Raw genomic sequence first — 15532 nt, 5'->3', positions numbered from 1 at the left:
CAAGCTTCAGCACGGCAGTCCAAAAGCCACAGACGCAGCAGCCCCTGCTGTCCTGGCTAGGTGAGAGCACAGACACGGCCAATGCCGCTGTCCTAGCAAGGGTTTCTAAGGAAAAAAAAAGGCCCTGCAAATCTAGGAAAGCGTCTGCACCCGGGWCACCAAGAAAGGCGCTGAAACACCCCAGGTTTTTAAGGTCCAGGCTGATCTGACCTGTGAATAGCAGCTGCTGGAAGAGCAATGCTGCACACGTAGCAACATCCAGCCTCCTCTAACCACCGGATAGAAATATGTATATACAAATCCCAGCCAATTACTACACACAACAATAACAGCAGTCAAAAATCGCTCCAAGGAGCAGAGAACCAGTTGGGCCCGTGCCTGTGGCACCGAGCATTTCCCACGCTGCCCGCCACGGCCTGCGGGAAGGAGCGGTTCAGCCAGGCCTCCGGCTGCTTGCGAGCGCAGGCGCCGTCCCGCCAGCTCTCCCTGCCGCGATCGGGAGCCGCAGCAAGACCCGCGCGCGCTTCCCCGGCGGTCTCGTTACCCGGAGGGCGGTCTGTGCTACGGCAACGAGGAACACGCACCCGTAATGCTGACCGACTGCCTGGAAGGCGGCACCGAACAGGTTCACGGCAAGGTAATTACGCAAACTCTGGCAGGCCACCCCCGCTCCAAAGCACCTGCGAGCTGCAGCCGTCCCTCTGTGCCTGAAGGTCCAAGCTCAAGAGCCTCGCCGCAAAGCGAGCCCTTCCTCACCTCCAGAGCACCCTCCAGCCACGGAAGCGGCGTCAGCACCCCGGGCGAGGGCTGCCTCCCAGGAGAGCAGCGGCGCTAAGCAGCACACAGGCGAGGGAAAAACCTCCAACACACAGAACTGAGAAAAGCCAGCATAAAGCATTTTTATTGCAATAATAAAACTTGATACCTTTATGCGGTGGAGAAGGACGTGAACGGCGGCAATTTCTCTTACCAAATCACTACGCAGGGCGGAAGGAGGGGGCAGATAGGACAGCAGCAGGGGGAAGCTATGCATCGAGTGAGACCAGATAAGCAGCGATGACCAGCATCAGGTGTCAGGAGGGAACGGTCAGGTATGTTCACACTGGGGACAACTGGGATCTGATGTTTCCTTTCAAGGGGGGAGAGATTAGAAGGGAGGCATTTTCTTCTGAGTTGACTCCCCACCAGCCCTGCCACCTCCCCTGTAGCCAGCACCTTCCTTTTGCCTCGTTTTCCTTTTTAAAGAAAGCTCAATGMGAGTTGAATTTCTAAGTAGTTGCGGAGCTCCGATGGCTAAAGAGAAAATGATCTCCATAAATCCAAAGGCAGGTAGGTGGAAGGTCCACCGTGAGATGGARAAGTCAACAGCTGGGAGAGGAAGGAAGGGTACAGCAGCCCCAGCTTCCCAGGAGTAAAAACACTGTGCAGGCAGTGATGCTGTCCTCTCCCCAGAAAGCAAGGAAAGGACAAACTGCTTCCTCGTTGCCCCGGTTCCAGGCAGGGTAACTAACACACAATCCTAGCGCTACTTTGCTCTCCACATCCATTCAACCTCGACAGCCTCACTCTGCTATGGCTTTTGCAGCAGCAGCAATTTATGGTTTTAATGCACCATAGAGATCGGCACCAAAACAACTAACTAACGGGTTTCCTTTTGTTCAAACGACTCCTATCTAAGGTCAGGCCATCTGTGTACTACTGGTAAAACGTAGTCTATACCTGGAACAAAAATAAGAACTTGACCCAAAAAGAGTTGAGGTTTACGGCGTATAGTTTAAAAAGACATAAAAACACGATACAAGGAGGAAGAGTCAGACGCAAAGCTTAGTGACCAAAGGCATTCAATCAAGGTGTAAGGTTATACAATGAGTGTAGTGGAATATCAGGAAAAGCTCCGTACAAAGTCATGTGCATTCTTCTTGAAGCTGAGATTTTGGATTCCTCCATGTGCCAAACCTGTTTGGGAGAGAAGAGAGGCACCGTAACGAAGCYGCTGGCAGAGAACCCGACAGCCTTCAGGAGAAAGCTACAGCCAAGGAGGAAGCRTGTTCATGACACAGTTTCATTAGAAACCGCATGGTGCCCTCAAAGCAGAACTCAAGCCCCAATTATGGAGGGGGAATGGGCCGTCAGCCAGGCAAGAGAAGCATCAGGGCCATCATGAGGGGGAGTGGGCAGCCCGGCCCTGCTGTGGAAGGACACAGTGCAGGAGACTTGAGGTCCCTTCCAACATCGTTCTGTGGTCCTGACACAGGTCCAGCCAGCACTGCGAAGCCTCTGTGGCAAGAGCCTGCCAGGCAGGGCACTCTGCTCCTATCACCACAACGTTCCCCAAATCACCAGTGTCCTGAGAACAACAGCCCTTCTCTCCGCAGCTAGAAACCTGCCCCATCCTTCTCATGCATCCCAACCACCATTATCTCCATCTCGCCTCCCCACGCTGGCCTGAGGCCAAGCAGAGGGGCCTTAAGAAGYGTTCCCTTGGCCCCATCAGCTGCTTCTCCCATCTTACCCAAGGACAGGGGGTTGGGGTAGGTCATTCCAATTTCATGAGCTCCACGTCAAAAATTAGAGTGGCATTTGGTGGGATGATCCCTGGGTGACCAGTAGAGCCATAGGCATAATCTGGGGAGATAGTCATCTTCGCCCTCTGACCAACACTCATCTGGGAGCAGGGAGAGAAACAGAGACATGTCAGGAGATGTGCACAGACACCAAGCGAGAGAAAGCAGGAGGGACGTAGATCTGTCCCCTTCCGTTCCCTACAGTGGGTAAGTGCAAGGACCGGGCTGCACAAACGCACAAGAGGACAGAAGAGGAATAGGAAGAACATGAGAAGCGAGAAGRAGGCAGCACTGGCTGGAAAGGGAGCAGGCATTCAGCAGAGGGAGCASGGCTAGAGACGTCCTTCTCACGGGTTTTTTCATAGAACAGGAAGGGATTGCCAGGCCATTCCCTAAAGACACTGGCCTCCTTGTGCTACAACGTGGGCACTGCACGGAACAAGCCTCACGTTTCCGATAGTGCACGGAGTTGACTGCAGTCACGCATGCTGGGACTGAACCCACGCCATGCAAACCAGCCCTTCCTCTGCGTGGGCTTGCAGCCCCAGGAGCCATCTTCTCTCGGAGCGGGAGGCTCTGAGCACTCCTCGTGGTGTTCACTCAGCGCTGACTCAGTATAGAAATGTCACCGCTGAGTCACCGACGTGCTGTAGGTGTTCCTGGGGCCCAGACCTGCTCCATTCCTGCCAGCTGGCAGGTGGCAATGCAGAAGGTGATATTCTCACCCACACCTCCAAACACAGAGGGGGTGGAGGGGTGGAAAACACACAGAAAAAAAAAGAGAAAGAGCTGTGCACATTGTGATTTCTGCCCACACTGCAGATCCTGAGCCACACAGCTCTGAGCAGCCCCTGCAAGGGAGGCAGACACACAGAAGCACCAGGCACCTGGGCGACTCCTTCCTCCCAGCCGCGGATCACCTCCTGCTTGCCCATCACAAACTTGAACGGCTTGTTCCTGTCACGAGAAGAGTCAAACTTCTTCCCATCCTCCAGCATACCTGAGGAAAGAAAGGCGAGGTAGGGATGCAATTCGTAACACACACGCACAGAGCCACTCAGCCAGCCCCAGGCTAAGCCCAACACCCACGTGAAACAGGTTGTGACCTGGCAACTGAACCGATCTAAACGCGTGACAGTCACCCTCCAGCAGGGCTCACATGGCCATGAGTCAGATTTCTCAGGTGCAGATTACTCCCTCCTGGGGAAACAGCTGCACAAGCTGGACCTGGGGGAGAAACCCACCCCACCAGCATCTCCCAGGGTGTATCAGCAGGGGAGAAACTGCAGAGACCAGGTCAGGGGCCTCTCCAGCCAGAGAGGAGCAGCCCTCAGACAGGGAAGGACTGTTCCTGCTTGCCATTTTGATCCAAAGAGAAGACCTCAGGTAGCATAGGACCAAGGATAGAAGAGRGCAGCAGATGGACAAGGGACATCTTCCCCATCTCAAAGCTCCAACATGAGTCATTTCGCACGGAGCCTGCAGTGTTTCCAGCAGCAGGTTCAGGCCTGGTGCTTCCCAGGAATGATCCCATCCCACTTGCCAGGCTGTGAGCACCAGGAAACACCGCCTCCCGCTCGGAAACATGCGTGCTCGCTGCCTGCCAGGCAGGAAATGAGCCACAGGCAGGTTTCCGGGTTTTCATCCTCACACATACACAGGGGAGAGGGGAAAGAAAAAAAGTCAGGGCTGCTACAGCAGGGCAGGGAGGCACTGCCTGGCCCCAGTCTGGGCTTCCAGCCCTTCCCACGAGCAGCCACAGCCCCGCTGGTCACAAGCCAAATCACACTCATACCCAGGAATCACTGGGAGAGGCARTGCCAATTGCTGGACACACACATGCCCAAGGCAGTTCTCGTTCCACGGCACTTGTCTCATAACKAGGGCTGAACAAGGCTGATATCCGCAAGGCTAAATATAACTCCCCAACACAAGCAAAGGAGGAATTTCCTCCCCTCTCCACAGTCCCTCCCTTGCTCCCTGTGTGACCTTCTTGGGGAATCTCAGAGCCAGAGCTGCCTTATAGGAGCAGCAACTCCACAAGGAGAACTTGGCTACAGGACAAATAACAGCCACGCTAGGAACAGAGCCCAAGGTGCACGTGAGCAGCCTGGGGAAGAGCCTAGCGGAAGCACGCGTTGCATCTGGGGCATTAACACTGCCAGTGTATTGGCTTCCCAGGCTCAAGGACAGGGCAGGCACACGCACGAGCGTCGCTCTAGGCATTAAGGAATGGGAATCTGAGCCGAGGGCCTGTGACCCCAAGCCACAGGGACTCCGGCTGCAGTGTGTGCAAGATGCTTAGAGGGCACTGCCTTGCTATCCCAGCGCAAGTATTACACAGAAGCCTGCAAACTGACCTCTAGGGTTACAGGATTCATCTGCTACCATAAGTGCCCCATCTTCCTGCCTAGACAGAGGAACACAGACACATCTCTTCTGCAGCAACTATGACCGTAAAAAGAAAGAGCCAGTGCTTGTGGCATCAGAGAGGCAGTGACCAGTTAACAACACCGAACGGGTTGAAATTCATGAGAGCAACAATCAACTCTACTGCAAATGCTTCCCACTTCYCCACTTCCCAAAGAAACCCAAGAACCTGCTTTCCCGGATGGAAACTGTTCTAGTCTTGAAAAAAACAAACCCCTTGCCTCGTTCAGCAGTACACAAGCCAAAGCGATTTCCCTTAACCAGGGCACATCGTGAGTCACTGCCCATGTGCAAGAGAAAAGGCATCATCTGCAGAGGACAGGACATTACATCTCAGTCCAGGCTCGTTATAACAACAGCCAGAACGTCTGGGCCACAAACTGATAGGAAGTGAGGTTAGGGAAAGGGTACCCGACATGGGCAGACTGCTGGGAGAGGAGGGGATGAAAGAAAGAAGGGGATGGAAGAAACTCACCCCCTTCGCAGGGGCAGTGAGCGTTGAAACCTCTGGCCTGCATGACCATCCAGAGGAGGAGGGTGCCAGCTGCCTGCTCCTAGCCCAGCCGGGGCAGGACTTGCAGCTGGAGCAGCTCATCAGCGTGGACTCGTTGCTGTGCACGTTCCCAGTGCACCTGCTAGCCACCAGCCCCAGCAGGCCTGCTCCAATTTAACATCGTGTTGCAGCAAAGAGGACCTGGGCTCCCCTCAGTTCCACAGCCAGTWTCCTTCGGGGACAGGGAGGAGACTCGGACACTGCCTTGCAAAGAGGCAGACCTGGCCGCTCGGTCCCCCTCGGCAGAGCCCAGCTGAACCGCCCCCTCCCAGAGGCTCCATCAGGCTCCGTGGGCTCTGATTTCTAGAAGACAAGGGAACTGCGGGGCTGCACACACCAAGCAGCGCCCACACAGCGATTATTTCCCACGCCAGCGTCTGCACAAGCCAATTCCTTCCTCGGAGCTGTTTGGGCTTAGCAGCAGGATGGAGCGTGCAGCCGCGCAGGGACCATTATTTCACGACACACCACAGGAGGCTTTGGAGCACATCAAAAAGCATCACAATTATTGTCAAATGGCAACAGCCCACGGAAAGCTGCGAGGGTCACAGCCTTGCTCCGTCTCTAGGTCCCCAAGCACGCCCAGCTCTTGGCAGGCAGCRGCACGGGCATGAAGGCAGAGAAGCCCGGCGTGCTCACCGAGCCGGGCTCGCTGTGAAGGGCCGGCGCAGAGCAGTCCCCAGGCCCAGGGGAATCGTGACACCAGCATGCTGCAGGCTTGTTCACTCACAGGAAGGAGGCCACGTTCCTGTTTCTTTTGGGGAGTGAGGGGTCGAATTAAGCATTTAAATTCATAGAAGACAAACCCATTCCTGAAAAGGTTCCCTTCCAGGGCCCCTAGCTCTGACCATCAGGACCAGCTCAGCTCAGCCAGCCACTCCACAGCCCTGGACTTTGGAATAATAAACCCAGAGTTTGCTCGTTTCCTCCTTCCAGGATAAACCTCTCAACGCCGAGCCTGCTCCTGCCCCAGCCCGGCACTGTGCCGCGCTGCAGCCGTGCTGGCCTCCATCCCACWGCCAGCAGGGAGGCTGGCGGCAGGGCCACGAGGAAGGCCAGGCCTGCTGGAGCAGGCAGTGCCGCTCTGTTGCGGGACATGTTGACCCTGAACTCAGCTCTGCACCTTCAGGTGTTGCAATGAACTTGGGCAGCTGCAGAAGGCTGAAGGAGTCATCTTGTTCCTTCCTTCCTTCTTTCTGAGTGCCCACAGAAATGCTCCCCCTCCTGCTCATCTGAGCACGGTCACTCTGCCGCAGCGGGGCTCGCGGGTGACTCACACCTTCAAAGGAAGAGCCGCTGGTCGAATATCCCTCTCTGCAGTCTCGTTTGGATCATGACTACCCGGTACAGCACACTCTTGCAGCTTCACTGCTCCTYATCTCTGCCTCCTGCAGCTCTTGCTACAGGACTGAACGTTGCACGGTCCACATGGGCCAGGACCAGCACTAGGGAGCGGGTGCTTTCACCCTCCAAAGTGCACATGGAATCAAGAGACTTTTCTCTCCCCTTACTCCCTCCACACTTGGACAGCGAGGCTCCACAGCCGAAACCCCAGAGAMCACACGCCAGCAAACAACTTTTCTGCTTGCCACAGCAAGCGCTTACGTGTGGGACGCCCTCGGGGCATCCAYTTCCCGCAAAAGTGCAACTCGTCTAACGATCAGAAACACGAAGGCCAGAGAAACATAAAGGCATCATTAGCGCCGCGGGAGTTGCTGCAGACCTCACGCAGGAACAGTCTTCTTGTGCCAGGCCCTGCACAGACGCTGACGTGCCTGCTCGCCTTCCCCAGCCACCCCCCTGCAAAGAGCTTAGCTTTCCAAATCCGGCCTCGGGAAGCGTTTTGGAGCCGGCAGCACCCCAGCCACAGGCGAGGGGGATTAACATGGACTAAGCTGGTTACACCAGCCCAAGGGGGGGATCAATCACCACGGCACAGCCCAAGAGGACACGGGAGTCACGCACAGGAACTCAACCCTGCTCCCCGGTGCAGGTCCATAGGACTTTGTGCTCCTTCCACCACACGGAAAAGCTGCAGACACCAAAACACCAGAGGTGAAACAAGAGGCTCCAACCCTTTGGAGACAGCATCCTTGTCTTTTGCACTTCCTCTGCCTGCGAGGCTCCTGGGAGACTTCTCGAGCTTTGGACAAGTGTAAGCAACCATTTCATCACCCCTGCCATCCCTAAGCAAGGAAATAATGAGATCTTAAAACTATTACTAAGGCAAAGCATCCTCTGGCAAATACTGTTGCCCTGCCAGAGCCCCAGACACTGCAAATAACCAGAGGCCAAGAGCAGCAGCCAGCCCACAGCGCATCCCAGCTTGTTAAAGCTGCCAGCAGGGGCAAGGCCTCCCCTGCTGCACTGTCCCTRCGGCAGTGCTCCCACCTTGCGGAGCACCCCTGCGAGGAGGAAAGCCCTGCAGAGCAGCCCGCAGGTCAGCGGAGGTGGGTTACCAGAGATGAAGCAGCGCAGTTCAAAGCCACCACGGCTCCCACCGCGCAGCCAGCGCCGCTGCCAGCAGCTCCTGCGCGCACCCGCCTCCCCCGCACCCGGGCGCAGCACCAGGCAAAAGGCAAGAGCCAGGGGAGAGGGGCGGATTGGGGCCACRTCAAGACTTCTAGGTTCAAGACGTGACTTCCCTGGAGGTCTGGGCTGGAAGATGCAGACACTAAGGGGTCCGAGAGAAACCAAAGCCAAGGCAGAGGGCAGAGCTTTGCAGCCAGGGCTGTGTTAGCTAGTGTAATGCTAGAAGCAGGAGGTGTATTGGCAGCCAGGGGCACATAACACGGGATGAAGCAGGGACTCCGGAGAACAGCCCCATCTCGACAGCGCTTGGCTGCAGCTCAGGACGGGCAGACAGCGCAGCACTGCCAGGTCTCTGCCACACTTGGCAGGCTGCATCCGYGAGATGCCAGCTGCAATGTGCAACTTGGCTGAAGCTCCCCCTTGGAGAGCAGGCGCTGGAGCGGGCATGCACAGAGGCAGCCTCTAAGCCCCTTGCCCTCTAGATAAATTAGCAGCTTCAGGTTTTGCCAACAGGAATTTGGACTCCCATCCGCTTCTCTCTCCACCCTCTTTTGCTCAAGATGCCTTTTTCAGCAYGGTCACCGCACAGGAGGCAGCAGAATGAGACGAAGAGGCTTCTGCACAGGCCCAGCTTCCCAAGGAGAGGCAGAGACAAAACAGAGCGCTGGGAGGCAGACATCTCAGCTGCAGCTGGACTGAGCGATGGGAAAACTTTCCCATTTCAGGCCCTGGGATACTCCTGGCTACACTGGGAGTGACCAGGATGTGCTCCAACCCCCTGCGTAAGGACTGGGCTGCACAGCTGAGATTACATCCTGCCTCTCTCAGCAACCTCTGCCAGATGCTTTAGATCACAGGGTCCAAGCTCCCTGCGCCAGCGAGCAGCTCACAACTGTTTCCCATAACCCAGCCCACTCTGACCACCATCCCACCAGGTTTGTACAGCTGGACCTGGAGCAGGGTTGTGCCGACCATTCGCTATGGCCTTGCCACAGAGAGGATGCCAGAGCTCAGCTTGGGAACGGATGCTTTAGGAGAAGGCGCTAAGCTCCCATAACCGACCGTTCTGCAGTCACGCACCCCGGTAGGAAACGTCTTGCGACCGCAGACAGTCTGCTGTTGTTGTACCAAAGTGGCAGCGTCTAGAAGCAACAGAGAGAACCCCTGTTCTAGGTGCTGTTCAGACAGCAGGAAGAGAGGCTGTGCTTGATCGACCTTGCAGCTCGGGCCGCATTCAGCCTGCACACCAACACAAGGGTACTGGGAGGGGATCGCTGCTCCCTCTTCGCTGATCTAGCCTGGGAAAGCCATCTTTCTCTAGTGTCCCTCCCAGCATTTCTATCCTGCCTTTAGCCCAACCCCGTGTGCCAGGCATACGAGAAGGGTGCCACTCTGCCACTCGGGCAAGGTCGTTTCACCGACCCGCATCAGCCACGCGCCAGCCCCGGCTCTCCCCAGCACGCTCAYGGGCTCCCCATTTCCTCTGCAGGAGTGACACTGTGCGGCCAGGGGTTTCCCCAGCAATCCGCAGACACCGCGATGCTTCCCCCTGTCCCCCACGCACTCAGAAAAACTGTTCCCTCCCAGCAGGCAGCAGCTTACACTTGCCTCCAGCTTTCTTCACCTACCACTTCCCGCCCGGCACCGGGAAGCAGGAATTCCCCGCCCCAGCCCACCTGCAGCCGTGGCAATGCTCTGGGGCTCCGTGGGAACGCTCCAGTCAGCTAATGAAACCATCCAACTTTGCAAAGTCTCCTACCACTTCCTCTGCAGCCCAGAAGCCAGATTCAAGCACAGCAACTTTCTCTTCCCACTGACCCAACCTCTTTGCAACCAAGATCAGGGTTGCTAGACCCCAATCCTCACGTTCCCCACAATTAACCTACTTCAGTGCTCCAAAACAACAATCCAATCTCACTCCATTTACTCCTAACAGTTCTGAATACGCAAGAGCACTTCATCCTTGATTTAGTTTCCTTAACAGCCTTTGCAACAGATTTCACATCAAAGACTTTTTTGAAAGCCCCAATGCATTAGCTCTCCAACAGTGCTCCCTCCGCTCCTGCTATTCCCTCCCTCAGGCTGCAGACACTATTTCCCATTAAGAGCACTGATCTGTCTAGGGCTCATGGCAGCTGATCCCGCCTGGGGACAAGGAATGGATTAATGACCTCCCAAATCCCTACCACCCTTGAGAGTTCACGGTCTGGGTATGCTACCAAGGCTTTATTTTATTTTTTTAAGAGAAAAAATAGAGCCTGACCTGTGACTGACAGGAGGTGAAAAGGTCTAATTCCCCCAAATCCCCATGTGTCTCCACCTCTGCAGGTGCAATCGCAGTGAGAGCGACCAGTGCCTCCCGAGCTGATGGCCAGAAGGATGCCCTGCTCCTGACCTCCTCCTCCGAGCATCCGCAGTAAGCATCATCTCCCCGAGCGCAGCCTCCTCACRCTCCCACGTGGGAGCCGGCTGACCGCTTCGCTCAGGGAGTGGRTGCTTGGGATGAAACAGCCGCTCTTGCTGCTATCACATCCCCACCGAGCTGGTGGGGGAAGAGGCACTGCTCTGGGCTGGGAAACGCAGGCTTTGGGCTGGGAAGGGACGGAGATCCAGCACTTTTGAAAATTGACTTAGCCRACGTCTCTAAATTAAGCAAGTGGACGTAAACCCCGTCGGAGACAAAAGCCCACCCCTTCACCGTTCCTCTGAGCTGCATGCACAGTAATGCCTCGGGTCCCACAGAGCTGAGATTTTTACACAGGCTTACGAACAGTAGCTATACCAGACGCACCTCTTCCACGGCCTGTTGGGAAACGTAATACCCGCTTTACTTGGTGCACCGTGTTTGGGAAACAGATGCACTGAAACGAAAGCCAACACGAGAGAACAACAGATGCTGCAGTTTGCTCACACCTCACCAAACAGAACTGCCTCATTCTCTCCAGCCCAGTTCTCGCAAGAGATCCTGCATTTCTCAGTCCAGTSTTGAACTGCAGCAGCCAGGACTGCCAAGCAATCTGGTTCCCAATAATCCTTCTCCCTCAGGTCACCAGATTTTTTCAAAGTAGAGAAAATATTTTTTAATTGAGTCATGGCAAATCTATAACTCAATGGAGTTCAATAAGAGCTGAATTGCTGTATGCCCATTAGAGAACACCACACTAAATGCACCCAAGCTCCAGGCTGAATATCTCCAGTACCCGCACCGGAAGCTTTTTGCATGGAAGTAAAATGCAGTCAGAGGATTGATCTCACATTGGTGCTCTTGGAGGAGCCTCTGAGAATAGCACCTAATGCACTACACATTTACTGCCATCACTTATACTGTTCCAGAGTCAGTCAACACCAMAAAAAGCCACAGGGCTAGAGAATCAAATGCTTCTAACATTTATTTAGAATGAAATTCCCTCCTCCCCTCATCAGGGTACACCTTGGTTAGCGCTGCTCTACGTGCAAGGAACGCATCAGCAGTGAAAGTGGAGTATCAAGGCCTGCGGGCATTGCAGAGGCTTGTGATTTCCACTCCCTGCTGAGGCTGACGGGTCAGACACCTCTCTGCCGAGGGCACTAAGGGAATAAAGGCTAAAGAAACACACAAACTCAGGAGTTAAAAACAAACCAAAAACTGACAAGTGCTTCCACTCGCTGCTGCTAGGATGGAGGGCCTGCAGGAGATGAGTTGCTGACAGCATTTTGTCCAGCCACCGGCTCCTACGTCTAGAGCGGCCCGAAACTGGAAGCATGGCTGGGACAGGGAGGCAGCACCTGCGAYGCTCAGCAGCTCAGACCCAGCAGCTCTACCTGCACAGGTGGCAAGGGAGAGATCCCAGCAGGAGAGCTCCGGCAAAGCCGCCGCAGGCGAGCGGCAGGGCCCGGAGAGGAGAGGCTGCCGCGGAGCTCCGAGGGCTGGCAGGCGGTAGGGCTGGCCCCCGGCGAGCCACTTGACTGCCTGCCAGCCGTCCCTTTGTTCTTCCCTCGGCAGAGGAAACGGGGCTGTCGGCAGAAGGGGCGGCCGGGGGAGAGACCGAGCRCTTCCTCTCCCTCCGGACAGCAGAATTAAAAGGACAGAGGGGAGGAGGAGGAGAAGCAGATGGACTGGACGGTGAGCCATCAGACGGCCCTACGGGAGCCGGCTTCAAGGGCCAGCCTAGCACTCCCACCCCTCTTTCTGTATCTTAATGGCAGAGCTATCAGGGTGCCCTTCTCTGGCGAGGAGACGGGAGATGGACACCTTTGACCACTTTCTCCAGAAGACCACACCATTCCTCCCAGACTACCCACAGCTGGGAGGACGGAGAGGGCAGAAAGCACCAGAGGTRGGAAGCAAATGACTTAGAATTAGTTATTAAGAGAGACAACCACAAATGGGTTGACTCATTTTTATCCAAGAGCGCAGCAACCAACACGCTGCGCTGAAGCTGTTCAAATGGCAGTCGACGGAGAGACCAGACCCCCCGGACAAGTCCCTCTGGGCCCTGAATGATTTTTCAGGGTCACAACAACAATGGTTTATTTGCCACTGAGGCTCTGAGAAAGCTGCTAGAATATAATGCATATAACGTAACCTACTCTCGCTGCCAGAGCAGCCCTGCGTTGAAACACCATGTGCGAACCTTAAACAGTGCCTTGCGTTAGCCACACTGAGCCGAGCGCCTCTCGGCGTCCCGCTAGAGCAGGCAGACCCAGCAAGCGTGGAGCACAGCAGCATCACACCCTACCAGGGCTGCCCCTGCAGACAGGCTGAGCCTAGCCTGGAAAACACTCCGTGGGTGGGAAGAGGCTACAGCACCAGGGGTGACACTTGGGAGAGGGGACGCAGGGATGGGACTGCAGCTCTACCACTACAGAAACCTCTTCCCGAGCTGTGCGTGGATGCAGGCAGGAGAGACTCAGCTCTKAACGTGGGTGCTGCAAGCCCCAGTCCCTCCCGCACGTGCTCATTCATCGCTAGTCAGGCAGAAGCTGACATCCCATCAGAGCACCGAGCGCGCAGGATCTCAGCTCCATCTCTCACAATGCTGCAGGCCCTGGGGTCCCTGCCAAGGGACCTGCTCTTCACTGGCCTGAACTCCCCTGCCCGGGGCCCACGAGACCCCTGCAAGGTGTGAGCCTGGCCACGTCCCAAGCACGCTACGCTCAGCCCTGGTGTGGCTGCTGCAGGCGGGAGCAGGCCCGGCCGCCAGCGAGTGCTGCACAGGGCAGCCCACTGCTCCCGGAGCGCAGTCCCGGGACATTTCCCGGCCCTCCCTGGAGAAGTGGGCTGGATGCAGATAGGAGAAGAGGACCACCAGCCCTCCCGCTCCACTACCAAGGGGGCAAYGTAGAAAACTGGTCCAACAGGGCCAACTGAGCACCTCTTCCCTGTAGGCCGTGTCCCATGGGGCGGCTGGGAAACCCCCACCACAAGCCATGCCCCATGGGGACAGAYGGGCACCCCCTTCCTGGGAAGCCCAGAGGAACAGACAGGCAGCTCCAGAACACTGTGGGGATGGCCAGGACCTCCCCCCCACCAAGGGAAGCCCCTCAGGGACCAGCCAGACCTTGTTCCAGAGCCCCCCAAGGACAGCCCTCCCCATACCCACAGGAATGCCTTGGCCCCCCAGAGACCTCCCAGAGTCCCACAGAACCAGCCCCCAGCCCCACAGGGACACCCAGGCTCCTTAGAGCCCCATAGGGGCACCCAGCCACCCCCCTGGGGCCCAGAAAAAAACAGCCCCTCAGGCCCACAAAGACATCCAGCTCCCTCAGGAACACCAAAACACCCCCCAGAGCAAATCTCCAGCCCCACAGGGACACCCAGAGCCCCAGAGAGCCTGCCCCAGACCCCCCCCCAGGCCAGGCCCCACAGGGGCACCTCCCCCCCCCCCCCAAGAGCTGCACAGGACAGCCCCCCGACCCCTAGACCCTCCCAGAGCCCCACGGGGACACCCAGCCACCCTCCCACGGGCCAGGCCCCATAGCGGCACCTAGAACCCCCCCCCCAAAGAGCCACATGGGACAACCCCCTAGAGACACCTAGACCCCTAGAGTCCCACGGGGACAGCCCCCAGCCCCATAGGGACACCCAGCCACCCTCCCACCGGCCAGGCCCCACAGGGGCACCTAGACCCCCCTACAGAGCCCCACGGGGACAGCCCCAAGACTCCTGGAGACACCCAGCCCCTTCCCCCACGGGCCAGGCCCCACAGGACCACCTAGACCCCCCCAGAGCCCCACGGGGACAGCCCCCAGCCCCCCCCCGGGACACCCAGACCCCGCTCCCACAGGCCAGGCCCCACGGGGGCACCTAGACACCCGCCGCGGCCGCGCCGCTCACCCGTGTAGTGCACCACGCAGGTCTGGCCGCGCTTGGGGAACGTCCGCCCTGCGGGGAGACACACAGCGTCAGCGGGGCGGCCCCGGGGCCCGCCGCGGGGGCCCGCCGGGGCCGCCCTCACCGTCGCCGGGGGCGATGGTCTCCACATGCACGCCCATGCCGCCGCCGCCGCCGCCGCCGCTCCCGGTGCCGCTCGCGCTCCCGCAGCGCCCGCAGCCGACGGAGGAGGGGCCACGTGTGCGCAGCCTCGGCCCCGCCATAGAGCCCGCCCGCCGCGCCGCCTAGACGCGCCCCGCCCTCGGCTCCGGCCGCCGCCATCTTCCCTCCGCTCCCTCCTCCTCCTTCCTGCCCGCCATCTTGGCACCGCTCGGTTGCCGTGGAGACCCGGCGGGGGCGGCCCGTGCGCCGTACCGGGCGCGAGCGGCGGGAGCGCGGCGGTCCGGAGGGGACCCGCTCGGCCTGTCCCCACCTCTCCTCCTCGGGCCTTCGCCTGCTGCCGCCTCCGCCTGGCCAAAACCAAGGGGCTTTTTCCCGTTCAGCCACCGCGGGCTGAAGCGAGCCACGGCCTTGCSCCAGCAGTGCCGTTTGTGGAGCCCCGGGGCCGGGCAGGCCCGGAGGGGGCTCGCCCCGGACCCCGCGGCCAGGCCAAGCGCGGCTCGCCCGCCGCTTTGCTTTCTGATCGTCTTCACGGTTCCCAGCAATCGGCCCTGCCTCAACTGAAAGCCCCAGGCACGTGCGATGACTGCGGACTGCAAGCMGAGGAGGTGTTGTCTCAGAGATCGCTGTTAGCTCTGCTCCTGTTACTGCTTCTCACCAAGCTGGTGAAGGGTCAATGCCTGCCACAATTTACCAGGGCAGGTTTCTTGGAAGTTGCAATCCCAGAAGAGATGCAGATTTGAACAATTCAGCGTTCAAAAGGACTTTCTTTCTGGAACAYGAGCAGCTACCTTTCTCTTTTCTATTATTTTTAACTCCAAAAGATCTTTCCAGGCACAGAATTTTTGCATCAAAGTGTCCTATTTTCTTRCTTGAAGTAGATGAATTTGAGTGTCCACACGGGAATAGAGAAGTTCCAAGGACAGCCAAGAGACTAATAAAAAGCCAGTATTTTCAGCAAGTGCATTAAAATGGGACAAA

The 15532-nt window shown here is 57.5% G+C and overlaps 1 protein-coding gene across 1 annotated transcript; it reads right to left on the bottom strand.

Annotated features, from left to right (window-relative positions):
• Positions 1-875: 875 nt before the first annotated feature.
• On the bottom strand, positions 876-14631 carry FKBP1A (FKBP prolyl isomerase 1A). The gene is made up of 5 exons (XM_085319013.1): positions 14517-14631; positions 14396-14443; positions 3452-3564; positions 2513-2665; positions 876-1956 (listed from the first exon to the last, which is right to left on the bottom strand). The coding sequence occupies exons 1-4, from the start codon at positions 14551-14553 to the stop codon at positions 2537-2539; spliced, it is 327 nt and encodes a 108-aa protein (XP_085175139.1). The 5' UTR covers positions 14554-14631; the 3' UTR covers positions 876-1956; positions 2513-2536.
• Positions 14632-15532: the final 901 nt, after the last annotated feature.

Source organism: Rhea americana, unplaced genomic scaffold (assembly GCF_003343005.1).
Source record: "Rhea americana isolate MKP2758 unplaced genomic scaffold, rheAme1 scaffold_568, whole genome shotgun sequence".
Taxonomy (NCBI): domain Eukaryota; kingdom Metazoa; phylum Chordata; class Aves; order Rheiformes; family Rheidae; genus Rhea; species Rhea americana.
Note: the sequence above shows the minus strand (reverse complement) of the source record. Positions and strands in the feature narration are given on the sequence as shown.